Source organism: Diceros bicornis, chromosome 19, assembly GCF_020826845.1.
Source record: "Diceros bicornis minor isolate mBicDic1 chromosome 19, mDicBic1.mat.cur, whole genome shotgun sequence".
NCBI lineage: Eukaryota > Metazoa > Chordata > Mammalia > Perissodactyla > Rhinocerotidae > Diceros > Diceros bicornis.
Genome location: NC_080758.1, coordinates 23620115 through 23639903, shown reverse-complemented (window position 1 = coordinate 23639903; position 19789 = coordinate 23620115). Strand labels below are relative to the sequence as shown.

At 45.3% G+C, this 19789-nt stretch overlaps 1 protein-coding gene across 4 annotated transcripts; it reads left to right on the top strand.

The window, feature by feature from the left end:
• The first annotated feature begins 1463 nt into the window (after positions 1 to 1463).
• Positions 1464 to 19455, top strand: AAR2 (AAR2 splicing factor). Of its 4 annotated transcripts, none has more exons than XM_058562772.1 (4): positions 1464 to 1506; positions 4181 to 4989; positions 7984 to 8213; positions 17918 to 19455. In XM_058562772.1, exons 2-4 carry the CDS (start codon positions 4233 to 4235, stop codon positions 18083 to 18085), a joined length of 1155 nt encoding a protein of 384 aa, XP_058418755.1. In that variant the 5' UTR covers positions 1464 to 1506; positions 4181 to 4232; the 3' UTR covers positions 18086 to 19455. The 4 variants fall into 4 exon arrangements, with proteins under 4 accessions (XP_058418755.1, XP_058418754.1, XP_058418757.1 ...); XM_058562771.1 differs by lacking the exon at positions 1464 to 1506 and adding an exon at positions 1513 to 1734; XM_058562774.1 differs by lacking the exons at positions 1464 to 1506; positions 17918 to 19455 and adding exons at positions 1513 to 1734; positions 14736 to 16948.
• The last annotated feature ends 334 nt before the right edge of the window (positions 19456 to 19789 follow it).

Below are 19789 nucleotides of genomic sequence, written 5' to 3'. Positions count from 1 at the left end.
CACAGGGCAGCCCCCTACAACAAAGCATTACCAGGCCTCAAATGTCAATAGTACCAAGGTTGAGAAACCTAATCTGGATGGACATTCCACCCACAGGGTAGGGTTCCTGGGCCACTATCTATAGCTTCTGTGCTGTAGTCCCTAGTTTAGTGCCCTAGAGTCTCTGAGAAGATGGTGAGCCCAGCTGGAACACAGAGTTCTGAAACCAGACCACAGAGCTCAGCGCCTAAGAATGGGGAGGGGCGGAGAGGGAGCTGAGCTTCATGCAGGAAATGGAACTGACACAACAGGCTGAGACTGACACGCATGACTGTGACTAATGGAGGCCATCTCTGGTTAATCCTGCAGCAGCTCACTGTGATTAACCATGACTGCAGGGCTCAGTCTAGTCTGTAACCCACTAAGTGATGAATTTTGACAGAGACAGATTGGCGTGTCCAGCTGTCACTGAGGAAATGTGACAGACAAGCTAAGGAGCAGCAGCACAGGGGCAAGAACAGCCAGTCAGACCTTGGTTTGCATTCCAACTCCACCACTCTCTGCCTGTGTAACCTCACTGAACCTCAGTTTTCTCTTCTGTAGGTTGGGAATACTAATGCCTACTTATGAGGGTTAGTGTAAGGATTAAAAATCATATACCAGTGGCCTGCCCTATGGATTTTGGATTTACCTAGCCAGCACTCACAATCACGTAAGCCAATTCCTTGCAATAAATGTCCTATATATCTCCTGTTGGCTCTGCTTCTTTGGTTGAACCCTGACTAATACAACCACCCAGCACAGGGCTAGGCCCAAAAATAGAAGCCATTTATTGATACCAAATTACTGTCATTAATTAAATGCATAATATATACACTGAGCTGAGCCTTTGTGCCTGGCTTTGTGCTAGGTTCCAGGGAAACAGTGGAGAACAAGATAGACTTTCCTCCCTCCGGGTGCATTTGTAGCCTGACTGAGATAGTATACTAGGTCTGGGCTGCCAGAGGACCCTGTGATTATGGCTGGAGGGACCAATGTGGTGACTACTGCTGCTGAGTCTGGTTCTCTCTGGGCTGGGGGCTGGGTTTCAGAGACTCTCCCCTAGGGCTGAGCCAGGACCGGATGATAACAGGCCAGCTGTGATACCGTCACTCCGACAGAGACTGGCTGACCAGGACCATGACTGAGGGTCTGACTGTGGCTACTGGGCAGCCATGACCTTGACCCTGGCTTCAGTGACCATGACTGATTGAAACCAAAGAACCACTGCTGGTGGATGTGTTTCTGGAGGGGGATATAAAATGCATCATTTGATGAAAGTTGTTTTCCACGGTTCAGGAACTAAAACGAATAACTAAAAGTAGCAAAAGGCAACATTTGATGGGGCGGAACCTGCAGGCGCGGACCGTTCCTTCCGCGACCGAGAACTCTGCCGGGCTGCTTTCCTCGTGGCTCCGGTCCGGCGCCTAAGCGGTAGAACTTCCGGTGCGCTTCCGCGGAACCTGAGCGTGGGGAAGACCGAAGTCGGTGAGTGCTGCCTCCTGTCAACTTTTAACTCCTCTTCTTTCGTTGTCTGTGTGGCGCGGCCACCCCTCTTTCTGCTTCGGGATTACGGAGTGCCTCTGAGCTGGGGCACCTCGCCGGGACGGCCTCCTCCCGGTCTGTGGGCCGGTGCTGGGACCCTGGTGTCTGCAGGCCGTTCTCCTGAGAAACCGTCACCACGGACCGTCGCCGGGACTTCCAGGGGCACCCGGGGTAACTGCGCTTTCCTCCTAACTGTAGAACTTGGGGGCTGGAGACCTTGGCTCCGCCCGCCCTGGTTTTGTCCTACTCTCTGTAACTTCGGGTAAGGTCTTTCGACGAGCCGAGCCTTTGTTTCTCATCTACAAGATGGATGTCATGCTTTTATTATAGAAATGTTTATCAAGCGTCTAATATGTGCTGGAGATACAAAAGACTCAGTTCTCGTGGAGGTGACAGCCCTCTATTAAACATACGGAAAATCGCAGCCGTGCTGAGTGCAGTGGAAGGTGCAAGGCGCCCTGAGAGTGCGTCACAGGAGGCTTGAGCCAGCCTCAGGTCAAAGGAGCTTTACTGAGGAAGTGAATGTTGAGCTGAGATCGGAAAAATGATTTGACGCAGAGAGGAGGGAAGAGTTTTCTATCCAGAGCCTCCTGTTTGAGGGTGGGGAAGAGGCCAGTGTGGCTGCAACAGAGCGATTATTGGGGGGGAGCACTGTATGAGACAGGCTGGAGGAGTGGCCAGGGGACAGACCACATAGGCCTTGTAGGTCGTGGGAAGAATTTCGGTTTTCCAAGAGCCACATGGGAAGCCACTCAGAGGGTAATAGGTGCGGGTGGTGACATGCTTAGATTGGCACTTTGAAAAGGTAACTTTGGCTCTTGGAGAAGGGATTGGAGGGGGCAAGCACTCTCTGGCTGAGGGATATGGTAGCTTGGATTAAGGAGGTGGTGGACAGAGGTGGAGGAATGTGACTTTCTGCATTCCAGAGCATCTTCTCTGTGCCAGGCCACGTGCCAGCTGCTGAAGATACACTGAAGAGAATTATAGGCTGGTGGAATTAGAATGAAAGGAATGTCATTATCGAGGAGTAGCACACAGATGCTGCAAGAGAAAATAGCTAATTGATGAGCAGTTATTCTAAATGCAATAGCTGTTCATTTAGCAAATATTTATTAAGTACATTCTGAATTCAGAGTTGGAAGTAGGAAGATGATGATATAAATTATTTAGAGCAGTGGCTTTCAGACTTTTTTCACTGTGACCTACAGTAACAAATTTTACATCTTGACCAAGGATATGTACAAACACACAAAGCTTCAGAAAACAATACTTATCTTTACTATTCATGGTGTACTCTGATTTTTTATAATTCTGTTCTTTTCATTTAAAAAAATTATTGCTGGTTGAGACCCTCTAAATTGATTTCTTAACCCATGAACGAGTTGTGACTTGCAGTTTGAAAAGACAAAATTCTGATTTAGAGTGAGAGTCATTTGTAGTGGTTTTTGGGTTAAGATGATAAAATATGCCCTTAACATTTTTGGAAAAGGATTGGTCTTCCTTTCTTCACTTTTGTTTAGCATAAAAAGAGTAAAAAAGAATTAAACAGGCAGCTGGTTCTTCTGTTTGTGAAATTTGGGGTCTTGTTAGTATGTCTGGTTAGACTGGAAGTGCCTGGAGGGCAGTGACTGTCTTACTCTGGATGTTTCTTTTAGTGCCCGGCAAGGATCCTGGCACAGTGCAGGCACTCAGTGATTATTTGTTGAATTGAATAGGTAGGTGTCTTGGGACTAGAAGGTTAGATAATTGGTTTAAATTAGTTCATGTTGGAAGTATTCTTATAAATACACAGAGACAGTGTCTGCCTGCCTACAGAAGTTTTATCAGTATGTCCTCATGGGTAGTTCAGAAGTAGATAAAATAGGTGTTCTAAGCTCTTTCTCTTCCAAATACTGATCCTAGGCCAGCCACGCCACCTGAATCCCTTCTGGGCGAGTGGACCAAAACTGCCACTGACTGTGGGCCCTTTCGGAAGTCGTTTCACTTCCTAGACTTTAGCTTTTTTATAAGTAATAGAATAAAGAGGGTGTTGTAGTTGAATAGCTCTCCACTGCCCAAACCTTTTGTGAATTTTAAGTAGAAAGCACCCACTTTCTACCTTCTGTCTATTTCTGGGCTTTGCCTGAGGCTTGTGAGAAACTGGGTGTGTGCTTGATTGAATCATCTTTCTCAGCTCTTCTGGGACTCTCCAGCAATAGGTTTTAGGCAGAGTTATGGTTTAGAATGGATCATCCAGGCTTTCTCCACCTTCTTCCTCTGTTGTGAGAGAGAGATCTGAGAGTAGATCCTGCGTGGACAGTGGAAAGAACACTGGCCTGGAGGGCCAGGTACTCAGGTTCTAATTTGGGTCCTTCTGTGACCTTGAGCATGTCACTTCTTTAACTGATGTCTTTTTAGCTATGAAGTGAGTGTTCGTGCCCATTAAACCAAAACACAAAAATCCTCTTTTCTTTGAGTCTCAGTTTCCTTATCTGTGAAACAGATGCAAGGTTGTGGTGAGGATTAAGGGAGATAATTATGTCAGGAGTCTAATTCAATATCTGGCGTATAGAGAATGCTCAGCCAGTGAAACATCCTTCCCCAAGTTCTGATTAACTCTGATTTATTTCTTTTTCAGCTGTTTTGGAAGTCAAGAAAAGTTCTCCAAAAGGTCACCCGCCACTGGTCCCATGGCTGCCATGCAGATGGATCCTGAGCTTGCCAAGCGCCTTTTCTTTGAAGGGGCCACTGTGGTCATCCTGAATATGCCCAAGGGGACAGAGTTTGGCATTGACTACAACTCCTGGGAGGTGGGGCCGAAGTTCCGGGGCGTGAAAATGATCCCACCAGGCATCCACTTCCTCCACTACAGCTCTGTGGACAAGGCCAATCCCAGGGAGGTGGGCCCTCGTATGGGTTTCTTCCTTAGCCTGCAGCAGCGGGGGCTGATGGTCCTGCGCTGGAATGCAGTCCGGGAAGAGGTAGACCTATCCCCAGCCCCAGAGGCTGAGGTGGAGGCCATGAGGGCCAACCTCCAGGAGCTGGACCAGTTCCTGGGACCTTACCCATATGCCACGCTCAAGAAGTGGATTTCACTCACCAACTTCATCAGTGAGGCCACAATGGAGAAGCTGCAGCCTGAAAGCCGGCAGATCTGTGCCTTCTCAGAGGTGCTGCCCGTGCTCTCCATGAAGCACACCAAGGATCGGGTGGGGCAGAATCTACCCCGCTGCGGCACTGAGTGCAAAAGTTACCAGGAGGGCCTGGCGCGGCTGCCTGAGATGAAGCCCAGAGCCGGAACAGAGATCCGCTTCTCAGAGCTGCCCACACAGATGTTCCCGGCAGGTGCCACGCCGGCAGAGATAACCAGGCACAGCATGGATCTCAGCTATGCCCTGGAGACTGTGCTCAGCAAGCAGTTCCCCAGCAACCCCCAGGATGTGCTTGGTGAGGAGGAATAAGGCTCTTAGGGAATGGGCCAAGGGAGGGGTAAATAGGAGGCAGCTTTAGAGTAGGGCGTACATCTTCGGTTATCTGGTCCAGTGGTTCCTAAACCTGGCTAGGAGGCAGTCTTGCCCAATCCACTTGTTAAAGAAACAGGTGCCCAGACCTTACCCCTGGAGACTGATTCAGGAGATCTAGGGTGGCGCCCCAGCAGTTTACCTGTCTGTCTGTCTATCTATCTAATAAACAAGCACCCTAGGTGAACCTAATGCAGACAATCCTGTGTTTGGGAACCACTCATGTGGCCCAGCCTGCCATTTTACAGACTGAGGTCCATAGAGGGAAAGGATTTGGCCAACTAAGTGGCCGAGGGAAGAGGGAGGCAACTAAGTGGCCCAGGGCTCCTGGTTCCCAGGCCTCCCAGTGCCTCCTTGGTTTGTTCCCAACTCTCTCAAGGTGTTGGTCTCACTACTGGCTTAGACCAGGATGGTGATTTTTTTTTAATTGCTAAAGTTTTTATCATTGTTTTTCCCCTTTATTACAAAAATAATATATGTTCATCATAGAAGAAAGCAAAAAATAAAATTCATTTCAATTCCCCCCACCTAGAAATAACCATTTTTTGCATTTTGGTGTATTTACTTTCCATCTTTTATATATGTATGTATGTATGTATTTCATTTCAGTATTTTCTCTATTATATTTCTATGTATTTCCTTTATGCTTTTTTTTAATTCAGTCATATGTGTTTGTGTGTATATATCTTTTTTACAAAAACAGGATTACAATATATTATTTTGTAATCTGCTTTAATACAGACATTTTTCCATGTCACTGAAACGGCTGCTCCTCTTTAGTGGCTGCTTATGTTTCATAGTTATTGAACCAGCCCTCTGTCAATGGAACTCTAAGATGTTGCCATCTTCCCTTTTGTAAGTGTTGTCTAATGAACATCCTTGTATGTACTTCTGCATACATTTAGGATTGACATTGTTGGATCAGAGTGTGCGTGTTGCCAGGAGAAGGTTGTGCATCCTTGCCAGCTGGTGGGAGGCTGTTGCCCATCACCTTTGACATAGTGATTTAGCAAAGACCTCTTCCAACTGGATGGTTGGAGAATGGCATCTGGTTTCAGTTTATATTTCTTTGATTACTAGTGACAGCAAACATTCATCACATCTTTAGCAGCTATTTTATTTTTTCTTTTAAAAATTGTCCAGGTGTTTGCATATTTTTCTATTGGAAGATCAGTGAGAAATTTGAATATAGGGCTTCCTATATCATTAGCTCAGCTGATAAAAAGGGACATTTTAATGGGTGCATCTTAATGCATCACACAGTATTTTCATTTAATAAGTAACACTTGAAATTCTAGCTTAAAAATGAATAGAAATCCTGCTTTCTACCTCTTAAACATTTCAGTTCTTCAAAGTAATCTTGTGAAAAGGTCTGTTGCAAGGGATAACTTTGTGTCTTCATGACAGCTCTTTGAAATTATTTCTGATCTCATAATTTAATTTTAGACTAGGCCAGAAATGCATGAATTTAAATAAATGCCCTAAATTCAGAGAATAAGCTTATGTTTTCACAAACTAACCAGGTAAAGCCAACTGAAGAAGCAAATCATTAACCTCTATCATACAAAGAAAATCTGACTATATTTTGAAAATATTGGTCAAACATCCAAAATATCTAGACCAGGTAACTATTCACATAAATCACACCTCGTTCCACAGGCCTGGGGACAGGAATCTTGTTTTTCCAGATTCTCTGGAGGTGACAGAGATCAAACACCATACATTTAAAGGAGTATTTGGTGTTGAGTGTATCTGTTCTTTTCATGGCCCACTAGTAAGTATACCACAGATGCCCTCACTAAATTTGAAGCCAGAGAGAATGTCTCTGATCAGCAACAGTATATCCTGGCAACCAGAGACCCAGTTGCGTGCTCCAGGACAAAGGCTCCTGGATCATTAGCTCTCTTTGTTTGAGATAGGCATCAGTGGAAATATGGGAATAACAATAACTAACTTTTTTTGAGTGCTGCATTGTGCCAGGCATTCTAAATCTTTACATGTTCTATATTGACTCATTTAATCTCCACTACAGCCCTCAAATAAGGAAATTGAGACGTAAGCAGATTAAGTAACTTGCCCAAGGTCACACGGCTATGACGCAGTGAAGCTGAGATTTGAACTTAGGCAGTTTGGCTCCAGAGCCCATGCTCTTAGCCACCAAGCTCCTCATAGAGTTAAATCACAGAGCCCTGTGGTTAAACAAACAAAAATAATTTGGCTGGCAAGCAACCCTGGAAGAAGTACTCGTGAATTTTCCTGTTCTGGGAGGCTTTAGAACTTTTCCCACCCAATAGGAAATGTTTTATCTTTCCATTCTTCACGTTGCCAAGCCTTAGATATGAGACCTTGGCCAAGTCCCTTGACCTCATCTATAAAATGAGGCAAATACCACCTTCCCTGACTACTCTGTGCAGTTGGGCTGAGGATTACATGGAGTAATGCAGCATTCCCCTGACCCTGGAGCAGACTCTGCATCAGAATCACCCGGGGAGCTTGTTAGAGCTACAGATCATCTGTCCTCAACCAGGATCTCTGGGGGTGAGGCTTTAGCAGCTTTATTTTTAACAAGCTCTGCTAGTAATTCTGATGGGCAGCCAGATTTGGGATCCACATGGCATGATGTCCATTGGTCACATTTTGTAAACTTTTTACAGCCAGGCAAATACTAGGTGTACCTCTCTTCTCTACAGTCTGATTTTGCAGAAATCCAAAACCAAAATGTGGTTTCCCGTGGCTTGAGTTTATAACACTTCAGCAAACTTACTGAGCATCTGCTAGGTGCAGAACCCCGTGCTAGGCTCTGCAGGAGTGACGAGGATAAAAGGCCACCCATTGCTGAGGTCCAGTGGAATTGATGGCCTTGTACAGTCAGCTGGTACTCGTCTCTCTCAGGCTCATTTCTCCTCTCTGCACCTTTCAGGTGAACTCCAGTTTGCCTTTGTATGCTTCCTGCTGGGGAATGTGTACGAGGCATTTGAGCACTGGAAGCAGCTCCTGAACCTCCTGTGCCGGTCAGAAGAAGCCATGGTGAAGCACCACACCCTCTACATCAACCTCATCTCCATCCTGTACCACCAGCTCAGCGAGATCCCTGCTGACTTCTTTGTGGACATTGTCTCCCAGAACAACTTCCTCACCAGCACCTTACAGGTGAGCAGTCTTTTGGCTGACACCTATCTGGGTCAGAATTAAGGCCAAGGTGTGTGAAAGCACCCTGAGGAGGGTCACCTTTCTGTCTTGTTATTCTTTCATGAGCCAAAGTTTTCTTAATTTCAGTTTCCTAATCTTGGGCTGTTTCCTGGTTCTCTGTCTCCTACTGAGTTGTAAGTTCCTTGATGCCAGAGACCCTCTGTCTGTACCACCTTCTCCCTGCCTCGCCCCCAGAGTGCCTAGCCCTGGGGTACTAGGAATTTGAATCAGCTCCACCTCTTTGAGTTACTCAGCTCAGAACAGTTTCTTTCTCCTTGTAGCCGTCAGTTGCTGCAACCCAGTCGGACAGAGTTTTGAAGCTTGTTATTCCCAGGGAAACATCTGCAGCTCCTTAGATCTCATTTAAGCATTAAAGTAACTTTGATTTCCTGTTCAAACAAAATGTGCCAGTTTCTGCTTAGATTCTGACAGAAAAAGTGAAATTTGCTTTTAACTTGGCAATTAAATTTTCATTATGAAGTGGTAATTAGGGAAGAAGCTTCAAACAACTTAGAATCTTCATCCTGTGCTATTTCCTCCCTTTGCAAATAGATTAGCTTCCTTATGTTCTTGGGACAGTCTCTGTCACTCACGTTTTGTAACTTTCTCAAGTATAGAAAAGGCAGAAGCTGCAAGCTGTCAGTTTCCGTACTTTCTGTTCCATGAGCTGCTTTCTTCTCTCTGTGTGTGAGACCCCCACAAGGCCTGAGACCCCCACAAGGCCTGAGACCCCCACAAGGCCTGCTCCTTACAAGGTTGCTAGTCACTAACCTCCCACTCCCATCCAGGGTAAGGGAAGGCATGAACATTCATTAAATGCCTTTTGGGTGTTAGGCACACTATATGGGTTCCCTCATGTAATCTCTGGAGCGCTATAAGGCAGAAAGATTATTCCCATTTTACAAATGCGGACACTGAGAGTCAGAAAGGTTAAGTTATTTGCGTGAGGTCACACAGCTGGTAAGTGGCAGAGTCAGGGTCAGGATTTGTACCCAGGCCTGAGTCTTGGTTTAGGGCCTATGCTTACGCCTCTATGTACTGAATATGATATAAATCCCCCTAAAAGATTCTTGTTTGATGTTTGTGGAGATACCATCAGGGGCCTGTTTCTCAGAGGTACAGAACACTTTTCTAAAACCAACAAACTGGGGCCTGGCCCGGTGGCGCAAGCGGTTAAGTGCGCGCGCTCCGCTGTGGCTGCCCGGGGTTCGCCAGTTCAAGTCCCGGGTGCGCACTGACGCACTGCTTGTCAGGCCATGCTGCTGTGGCGTCCCATATAAAGTGGAGGAAGATGGGCACGGATGTTAGCCCAGGGCCAGTCTTCGTCAGCAAAAAGAGGAGGATTGGCAGATGTTAGCTCAAGGCTGATCTTCCTTGCAAAAATAAATAAATAAATAAATAAAACCAACAAACTGTTGGAAGAGTCCCTGTGAGCAGTCAGCTGACTTAAAACTCTGGCAGTTGGGGGCCGGCCCCGTGGCTTAGTGGTTAAGTGCGCACGCTCTGCTACTGGCGGCCCGGGTTCGGATCCCGGGCGCGCACTGACGCACCGCTGCTCCAGCCATGCTGGGGCGGAGTCCCACATACAGCAACTAGAGGGATGTGCAACTATGACATACAACTATCTACTGGGGCTTTGGGGAGAAAAAGCAGGAAAAACAAAAAAGGAGGCAATAGATGTTAGCTCAGGGCTGGTCTTCCTCACAAAAAAACAAACAAACAAACAAACTCTGGCAGTTGGAGGACTTGTGCAGACCATGCGGATGAGTCAGTCAAGCTGATGGCTTGAGCCTGGTGTATTCCACTTCAGAAGAGTTATAAAACTGCCCTTTTATTTGCTCTTGATATAACAGAGAAATTAAATCCCTTTATCCTTCCTCTGCAGGGGAAATCCACCCCACAGTTACTGGGTTGTGGGTTGCCGAGCAGTAGGAGGCATCAGCCTGCTATCTTGCCTCTGGCAGTGGCTCTGGCCCACGGGAATATGTGCTACCTTTGTGATGTGTGTTAATTCTGTCACACAGACAGAGGCGAGCCACACTGTGTAGTTGGCTGTCCCGATCATTGTCTGCACAACCAACAGCTGAGCTCTAATGGCTGAAGCTTTGTTGCCAGCAATGATTTTCAAAGCAAAAAGGGCCCAGCTGGATTGCTAGGTGCCCAGGTATATATGCAAAGCTGATGGTTGGAAGAATTCTATCTTTGGACTTTTTCACCAAGAAAATTTGGTGTCATAATTTGGAAAAATCTAGGACACGTGCCTTTAAAAAAATTATATTAGCACATATTTTTGAGCATCCTTTCTTTATACACAGCATTCTCCTGAAAGTATTGAGGAACACATACATATGAGTTAGCCAGGGTTCTTGCCCTCAGGGGGTTTGTTCATTGATTTAGCAGATATTTGCTGAGTACCTGCTGTATACAAGGCTCTGTTCTAGGTCTGGAAATATAGCTGTGAGCAAGACAGACAGAGTCCCTGACTTGGAGTTTATATTTTGGTGGGAAAGTAAACAAATGAATTAACCAAATGACTCTGGATAGTGGTCAGTGTTTTAGAAGGCAATCCTGCCCCCTGGTACCGTTCCCCTAACCTGGGCCTTTTGGTCTCATCTACACTGCATCAGAGTTTGTCAGCTTCCAGGCTTACCCTTCAGTCCATCTGTCTCCCACGCTGCCACCTGAGTTGCTGCTCTAAAATGCAGCTCTGATCCGATTTCTCTGCACCTCCTCATTGCCTGGAAAGTGAAAAGCCCAAACAGGTCACAAGGTCCATTCTGATCTGGTCCTGACCTGTTCTCCAGCTTCTCCTTCCTCTCCCTGCTTTCCCCCGGCAACTCCAACAAGAGCGGTATCCTTGCACATTCCCAGACATGCTGTGCTGTTTCGTACCGCCGCCTTTTTTTTTTTTCAATTGTGGTAAAAAACACATAATATAAGATCTACCCTCTTAATTAATTTTTTAGTGTACAGCACAGTATTGTTAACTATAAGCACAGCAGATGTCTAGAACTTATCATCTGGCATGACTAAAACTTTATACCCATGTTTCATGCCTTCTTGACTGAACCTGATTTTCCTCTGCCTGGTATGTATTTGTTCATCCTACAAGGTGCCCTCAAGCATTCCTCTCCGTGAAGCCATCCTTGATCTCTCTCCTTTCAGTACTATTAGCCTACTTTGTGCTTGTCACTATCGTATTGCACAGGCTGTGCTTGCTGAAGTTTATATATTATTTGCCTGACTTCCCCACTGAGCCATGAGCTTTTACCCAAAACCAGTTTTTTCTTCATCTGGTTATTTTCACCCCTTAGTCGAGGCCTAGCACTTATCTTGCTTTATGTTATCAGGTGGAGTCATAATTCCTGTGGCAACAAAAATAGACGACATGAATATGATAGGTGTAAACAGTGAAGTCTGATCAAAGGGCATTAGGAGCACCAGGGAGGGATTGGTTAATTCACACTGGGGTTGAGATTTGAGGGGATAGAGGATCAGGAATGGCTTTTTGCAAAGGGGGCCAGTTGACCATGAGCTTGAATGATGACTGAGATTTCAATAGGCACAATGTGGAAAAGGCTATTACGAAACTTTTTTTTTTTAATGGGGTATTACATTGATGCCATCTTGGCGCTGAGAATCCAGTCCCCCCACACAGAGGCACTCACTCAGGGTGTTTGTGAGTGAATGAATCAGCCCATGAAAGCCTTCCTCAGCCAGCCACCTGCTCTCCCCCGGGTAGTCAAGTAAGTGGAACTGGCTTTCTTACTTAGGAGCTTAAATGGCTACTACCCATGGAGAGGGACTGGTATTTGTATGTGTAAGCACTTAAAGACAGCCACATTAGCTTGTGTGAAATTAGCCACGCAATGGCCTCTGCCATTAAAGGCCCTTTTGAATAGATGCCTCTGGTTTTTACAAATCCCATGGATTTAGCTTGAATAAAAATTACTTGTTTTACAAAAATAGATACAGTTTTTTCTTTTATTTAAGGCAACTTGAGTCACCATAATTTGTTTAAAACCAATGAAAGGATAATCTGAATTTAATAGTATGTTAGAAAGTGAGTTATGTAGAAAATAAAGATTCTTATTGCTGATTGCATAGCATTTAGGCATATAGTCACATGACCTGTTTTTTTAATACTTTTAGTCACAATAGGCCGTGTATGCTTTCTTGCCAGCATTCTGAATGCCAGTGTCCATCTTCAACTCTCGAGGGAAAACGTTGGCTCTGACAGTGATGTCTATAGTATTTTTATTGTAACACCAGCTATGATAAATTTCACCTCCCTATTCCTATACATCCTGCCATCAGCTATCACTTTTCCACGCTTACTTTACATTATTTCATCTAGCCCTCACAACAATGCTAGATGTTAAGTATATAATCCCATTTTATAGATGAAGAAACACAAACAGAGAGGTCACAAATTTTGCCCAAGATCACCAGATCTAGTGAATGGCAATGCTGAGCTCTGATTCTGTGGTGGGCTCCCATATATGATTAGAGCCCCAGATGAAACATCCCAAATTCTTGAAACTGACCTCAGAAGACATGATTCCTGCTCCTTTTTACCTTCCTGGTAATCATTGTGAAGTGATAGTCTTACTTTTAACACCACTTTCTTCTTCTGCAGGTGGAAATAAAATGTTCTACTTCTGGCTAGTTTCATTCTAAGTTGAATAATCATTTGGGAATTGAAAAAATTAGGAAATTTCATCTTTTTGGTCTAGCCAAAAAATAGGATAAGAGGTGACTCAGCTACCTACCTTGATATTTTGAATTTCTCAAGGTGACCTGACTGAACTCAATTTATTTAACTTGGGATTAAAAGAAAACTTTCACGTTTCTGACTAAAGTAATTTACAATTTTAGAATATGCAGACTTAATGATAAAAGTATTAATACCTTTTTTTACATTTGAAGAAAAATACCCAATGGGTGTGCTTTTAGTTTTAGATAAATACGGTTGTCTGTGAAAGGTTATTAGCCTATTTCAAAAGTATTTTTAAAATATCCAGGATTAATCTTCTGGTATTAAGATGATTCATTTCTCAGTAATGTTAAAAAGTATGTACTTGATTTCACTTTAGTAAATAAAATAACCAGATCATTACTAAGTTTTCTGAAGGAGGCATAAAATTAATCAAAAAACAAGAGAATCAAAGGAAATTGTTGCTTGAAAACTAGATAGTGTCTCAACATTTCCTCTTCTGAATTGTGTGTTTTTAAAATATCAAGTTTGTAAACTATAGGGACAAAAATACGTCAGTGGGTGCCAGGGGCTAGGGATAAGAGAAAGGTTTGATCACTGAGGGGCAGTACAAGAGAGTTTTTTGGAGTGATGGAACTGTTCAGTATCCTGACTGTGATGGTATAAGGGCCTTCATACTCATAGAACTGTATACCAAAAGAAAAAACTGTAAACGTATATCTATCTTGATTATATCATATAGTGATTGCATGGGTGTATACGTTTGTCAAAACGAACATTTAAAATGAGTGAATTTAATTATATGTAAATTATACCTCAATGAAATTGATTTTTTCAAAAAGTCAACCTGGGCTGTGCCCTGGGTCCTGGAGGCCTGCAGAGGGGACAGTTCCAGAAGCACTGTCCCTTGGCTGTCCCACAGGACAATGCTGAAAATATCAAGGGTGTATTAAGGCTGTGTCAAGACAAAAAGAAGGTCTTGGTAGGGAAAAAGGATTGAGATTTCCCTACTTGGACTGGATCTTGCTCGAAGTTTATCGCTTGCTCAGCATTTATCACCATCCTCATCTGTACAATGGGAATAGTAATTTCCTGTCCTCCCACCTCCTGGGTTTGCAGTAAGGAAGAGATTGACAGGTTCCTTAAAAAGGACAAAGCACTTTTCAAATTAGAAGCCTTATTTTTCAGACCGAAGGCTTCTGTTGTACCTGCCTCTAGTTGATCTTACTCCCAGGCAGTGTTTGAGAAGGTGGGTGGGAAGGATGAATGATGAGCATGAGCCCAGCCTGTTCCAACCTCTCACTGCTGGCCATTGCCAAATGCAGGGCGATCCCTATGGCTCATTATATCCATTCAGTGAGCATCCTGTGGGCCCTAACTCTATGCCAGGCCCTGGGTGATATGCTGTTTGGGACACTTTGATACTTAGGACTCGATCCCTACTGTGATGCGGGCACAGTGTGAGAAATGCCATAAGGGAAGCTCAGGCACAGTGCTAGGAACAGGGGTTAGAGCAGTTCTTTCACTTTGGGCTTTTTTAAGAGGCAAGTCGCAAGGAGATGGCTTGTGAGCCGGTGGCATTCGGGGGCCTGGTAAATAAGTCATCCTCCCCAGGATGAGTCCCTTATTCTCTCCAGCACCATCACATAATTATTGAGCAATTATTTGGTGCCAGGCACTGTGCAAAAGTGAACCAAAAATGGATTTTCATAGAATCTTCATTCTTTTGATCATTAAACATCTAATGCATCCTTTTTATATGTCAGACTCTGTGCCAGGAGTGTGGAATGCAGATGTGAAAAAGAGTCACTGCTTTGGATTACTCCTCGTCTCTTGGGAGAGCTCAACAGTAAATGGACTTTTACCTAACTGAGATTGAGGCTATGATCGAGATCACCCTAGAAGCTGGGGGAGCAGAGAGGAGCACCTGTTCTGTCCGTGGTCTGGGAAGACATCCTAAAGGAGGTGATGTCTGAGCTGAGCCTGAGTCACGAGTAGAAATTAGCTAGGTGAAGGAAGAGAAAGCAGGGGGTAGAAGGGTGTTGTAAGCAAAGGGAAAAGCATGTGTGCATAGAGGCACAGAAGAGGCAGCAGAGCATCTTGGGCAGCTGCTCAGTGTGGCTGGAGAGGAGGGGCTTTGTAGAGAGTAGTACAATCTACTGTGTAAGGAGGGGGAACAGGAAGAGGCTTTGCTAATTCAGCCAGCAGGCTCCCTAGGACCTCGGGGGACAGACTCATGGGTGTGCAGGGTCTCTGGAGCTAAGGCTATTTGAAACAAGGCTTGTCTGCTCCCCGTTCCAGGCCCCTCCCCAGAGTTCAGCCAGCACTGCGTTCGGCACTCCAGGGCAAGCTCCATTAGCTGCCTACAGACTGGCCGCTGGCTTCCCCGGCCCTTGTCACCAAGCTCACATAGCTCCTCTAATTAGTTATTGATCTGGTATTTTGTTGTGGCTGTGCTTCCTGCTCCTGTAGTTAGTTGATTCCCAAGTTAATGAAACCAAATTCTGTAACCTCCCTGTGCCCCTCAGTCACTTCTGTCCCTGCTACCACTACAGCAAAATGGCACCAAAGATCACTGAAAATGAGTGTCACTCCTCCCACTAATGGAAAAACAGTGGAGAAGCAGGTGGGATGGGTGTTGTCCCTGGAATCAGCTGCAGAGTATGACTGTTGCCTTTGTCAGGTCAAGGCCCCCAGAGCCCAGATTCCTTCCATGGTGGTCTGTGGGCCAGCTATGGCATGAGGGTGGTGTGGATCCAAGAGCTTCTTCCACCCTCATGCTTCTGTGTCTGGGGTGGTCCTGCGGGGAGCCAACGAGTAGTTGGGGAAAAACCACTCCTTCCTTTCTGAATAGTTTTGATCCAGTCATTTAACTCCTCTCAGCCTTCATTTCCATAAAATAGGCATTGTATTGTCTTCCCGGAGGTTTGTGAGGATCCATTGGGATACTCTGTGAAACTTCTTAGAAAACAATAAAATAGTGTGAGGAGTAAAGGGTTTGCTGTTATTCTTAGAAGGAGTTGGGATCCAGAACAATCTGGAATGGAGTTTCAGATGTAGAGAAAGTTGTTGTTCTGCCCCTCTGTGCATGTTTATATTAGATGAAACTGAATTAAAAAGAACATCAAAACAAGTGGTTAATATCCAGAATATATAAAGAACTCTGATAACTCAACAACAACAATTTGATTTACAAAGGACTTGAATAGACCTTTCTCCAAAGAATATATAAAAATGGCCAGTAAGCACATGAAAAGATGCTAAACATCACTAATCATTAGGGAAAGGCAAATCAGACTACAGTGATCATTTCACAATATATGTATATCAAACCATTATGCTGTATACCTTAAACTTATACAGTGATGTATGTGAATTATATCTCAATAAAACTGGGGGAGAAAAACCACAATGGGATACCACTTCATACCCATTAGTATGGCTATTACCAAAAAAATAGAAAATAACAGATGTTGGTGAGGATTTGGAGAAATTGAAATCCTTGTTGATTGCTGGTGGGAATGTAAAATGGCACAGCCACCACTGTGGAAAACAGTCTGGCACTTCCTCAAAATGTTAACCATAGAATTACCATGTGATCCAAGAATTCCACTCTGGGTATATACCCGAAAGAATTAAAAGCAGGAATACTAAGAGAGATTTTTACACCCATGTTCATAGCAGCATTATTTGTAATAGCCTAGTGGTAGAAACAATCCAAATGGCCATTGACAGATGAATGGAAAACAAAATGTGGTCTCTCCATACAATGGAATGTTATTCATTAAAAAGAAGGAAATTCTGACACATGCCACAACATGGCTGAACCTTGAGGACATTATGGTAAGTGAAATAAGCCAGACTCAAAAGGACAGGTACTGTATAGACTCCACTTACATGAGGTGCCTAGAGCAGTCAACTTCATAGAGACGGAAGGTAGAATGGTGGCTGCCCGAGGGTGGGGGAGGGGGAACGGGGAGTTACTGTTTAATTTTTTTTATTTATTTATTTTTTCCCCCCAAAGCCCCAGTAGATAGTTGTATGTCATAGCTGCACATCCTTCTAGTTGCTGTACGTGGGACGCGGCCTCAGCATGGCCGGAGAAGCGGTGCGTCGGTGCGCGCCCGGGATCCAAACCCGGGCCACCAGCAGCGGAGTGCACACGCCTAACCGCTAAGCCACGGGGCCGGCCCGGGAGTTACTGTTTAATGAGAACAGAGTTTCAGTTGGGGAAGATGAAAAAGTTCTGGAGATAGAAAGTGACAATGGTTGTGCAACAATGTGAATGTACTTAATGCCACTGAATTGTACACTTAAAAATGGTTAAAATGATAAATATTCTGTTATGTATATTTAACACAATTTTTAAAATTGTAAAATTTTAAATAATTTTTAAAATAATAATGTAAAAAATGGTTAAAATGGTAGATTTTATATTACGTATGTATTACCATAATTTTAAAAAAAGAACCTCAAAGACAGCTTTTAGGGGGAATAGAAGCCTCAAACTGACATTCTGGCCCATTTAGATTAGAGCAGCAATTCAGCCACATTGACTTTAGGGCCTGGGACTTCTTGGGATCCAGAGGCTTATAAGCCCCCCAAGCCTTTCTTAGTACGACCTGGCGTAGCTACTACCTCTGAGTTACTGCCCAGGTGCCCAGTAGATCCCCCAGGGGGCAGAGCCAGAGTGATGGCCCCACTGGCCTTATTCTCAATGGGGCATCTCTGCCCAAGATAGTAACTTTCCGTTCTAGTCCTGCCCCAGCTTCTCAGCTGGATGTGGACCTTCTTTCTTGGTTTGGGGGGAACATAGCAGGTATCCTGTGCCCATGCCAGCAGCAGCTAATCCACCTGCCCCAGAGAGCTGAGCACCATGAGGAAATTTCCACAGCTTTCCCAGCCCCCTCTGTGTTCTCAGGAGTGACTTATGCTCTGTTCTCTGTAGGTTTTCTTTTCCTCCGCCTGCAGCGTTGCCGTGGATGCCACCCTGCGGCAGAAGGCTGAAAAGTTCCAAGCTCACCTAACCAAGAAGTTCCGGTGGGACTTTGCGGCGGAGCCTGAGGACTGTGCCCCAGTGGTGGTGGAGCTCCCTGAGGGTGTGGAGACTGGCTAACTGGGAATGCTCTCAGCCAAGCGAGGCCCCTTCCCACATGGCTGCAGTCCTGGCCTCTCCATTTACCCCTTCCTACTGGGACCTGCTGGGGCATCGGTGCCACCAGGTTCTGCAAAGATGGAGCCGGAATTCCCTCCTTCACCAATAAATAAAGTTCCTTCAGTGTCAGAGAGGCTGTACTCATCCTAAAGACACATTTGTGGGTTCTCTAGCAGCCTGGCCTTGGTGCTAACCTGACTGAATTCTAGGTGGGCTCCTACAGAAGTCAGCAACAACCTACTTCCTTCTGAATGAGAAGAAATTGAACCAAAAGCCCAAGAGGGCCGATTGCTTATTCCATAGGATAGGTAGAAAACAAGAAACCCTGGACTGCTTAGGGGTCTGAGATGTCAGTTAGTGACTTTTTGAAGTTAAACAGAGGGTAACAGGGCGATGACTGAGAATTTCTGCCTGCCCCTTGTTGAGTGGTCATACATCACAGAAATATGGGCATGTGACCGTTTAGGAGCCCCAGACCGGGGAGAACGTACCACAGAAGACATTTGGGTTGAGTGACGAGTAGTCTGCTTTTGCTTTCTCCATCTAAGTCCCATTCTCATGTCCAGAGGTCCCAGTTGGAAATCTTCCAAGATGGTTGTGGCCCTTGACCTCAGGGGCCTTGCTGGTGCCACACCCCTCCCACCTATCTTATTCTAAGACTTCCTACCCAGAAGTTGGGCTTGGCAACCCTCCCGTATGGCCCCATTCCTCACCAGAGCCACCATGACTGTTTCTGATGACCTGGAGATTCAACCACAAAGAGAAAGGTTCTTGCTCTGGGCAGGCATCTTTGGCCCTGTTGAAGTTCTGTGCCTCTTCTGTAGAGCTCTGGAGAAGACCTGATCAGCCTAGATCTTCCCAGTCTTGCTGTGGAGCTGTCAGCCCCCAGAGTAATGATGCTCCAGTTTTCTGAGAGTCCTGAGGGTGTGCCCATCATGCACACAGGCCCTGCCACCCTGACCTCAAACTGCTGTACTACGATCAGAGTCCCTGCACTGGTCTTTTCCAAGGCTGTGGCTCACACCAGGTTTCTGAATGAGAATCCCTGCTGGTTAAGACTTGTGGTTCCACTTGTTTCCTTGGAGATATTTTCCAAGAGCATAATGTACATTAAAGTCTTTGAGTTGAGGGCCGGCCCTGTGGCTTAGCGGTTAAGTGCGTGTGCTCTGCTGCTGGCAGCCCAGGTTCGGATCCCGGGCGCTCACCAACGCACCGCTTCTCTGGCCATGCTGAGGCCGCGTCCCACGTGCAGCAACTAGAAGGATGTTGCAACTGTGACATATGACTATCTACTGGGGCTTTGGGGAAATAAATAAATAAATAAAATTATTTTAAAAAAAAAGTCTTTGAGTTGAGACTAAATCCCCTTGTGTGAGTCTCTGGTGGTTAATCTGCCCAATTCCCAGAGCAGCCCAGCCCCAGTCCACAGGCGCACATCTCCCTGCTGAGCGCCAGGAGACCCTGCCCAACCTCTGCGGTCTCTGGAGGAGGCAAGCGGCCAGCATTGCCTCCCTTTACCAGTGGGGCTTATGAGACAGGCACACCTGAAGGAACAATTGAGGCCTGTCTCTTTATCATAACCACAGGTTTCACCTTGTGGGAATTTGCTATTCTTTTCCTCTGCAAAGTCCACTCTTCACAACTACCCGAGGAACTTGTTAAAAG

What these genes read in the sequence shown, in the direction of transcription:
- AAR2 (XM_058562772.1), top strand. Translation starts at nt 4,233, where the DNA reads ATGGCTGCCATGCAGATGGATCCTGAGCTTGCCAAGCGCCTTTTCTTT. An exon ending in CAACCCCCAGGATGTGCTTG is followed by an intron (nt 4,990 to 7,983) that starts GTGAGGAGGAAT and finishes TGCACCTTTCAG; the next exon opens with GTGAACTCCAGTTTGCCTTT. An exon ending in TCCTCACCAGCACCTTACAG is followed by an intron (nt 8,214 to 17,917) that starts GTGAGCAGTCTT and finishes TGTTCTCTGTAG; the next exon opens with GTTTTCTTTTCCTCCGCCTG.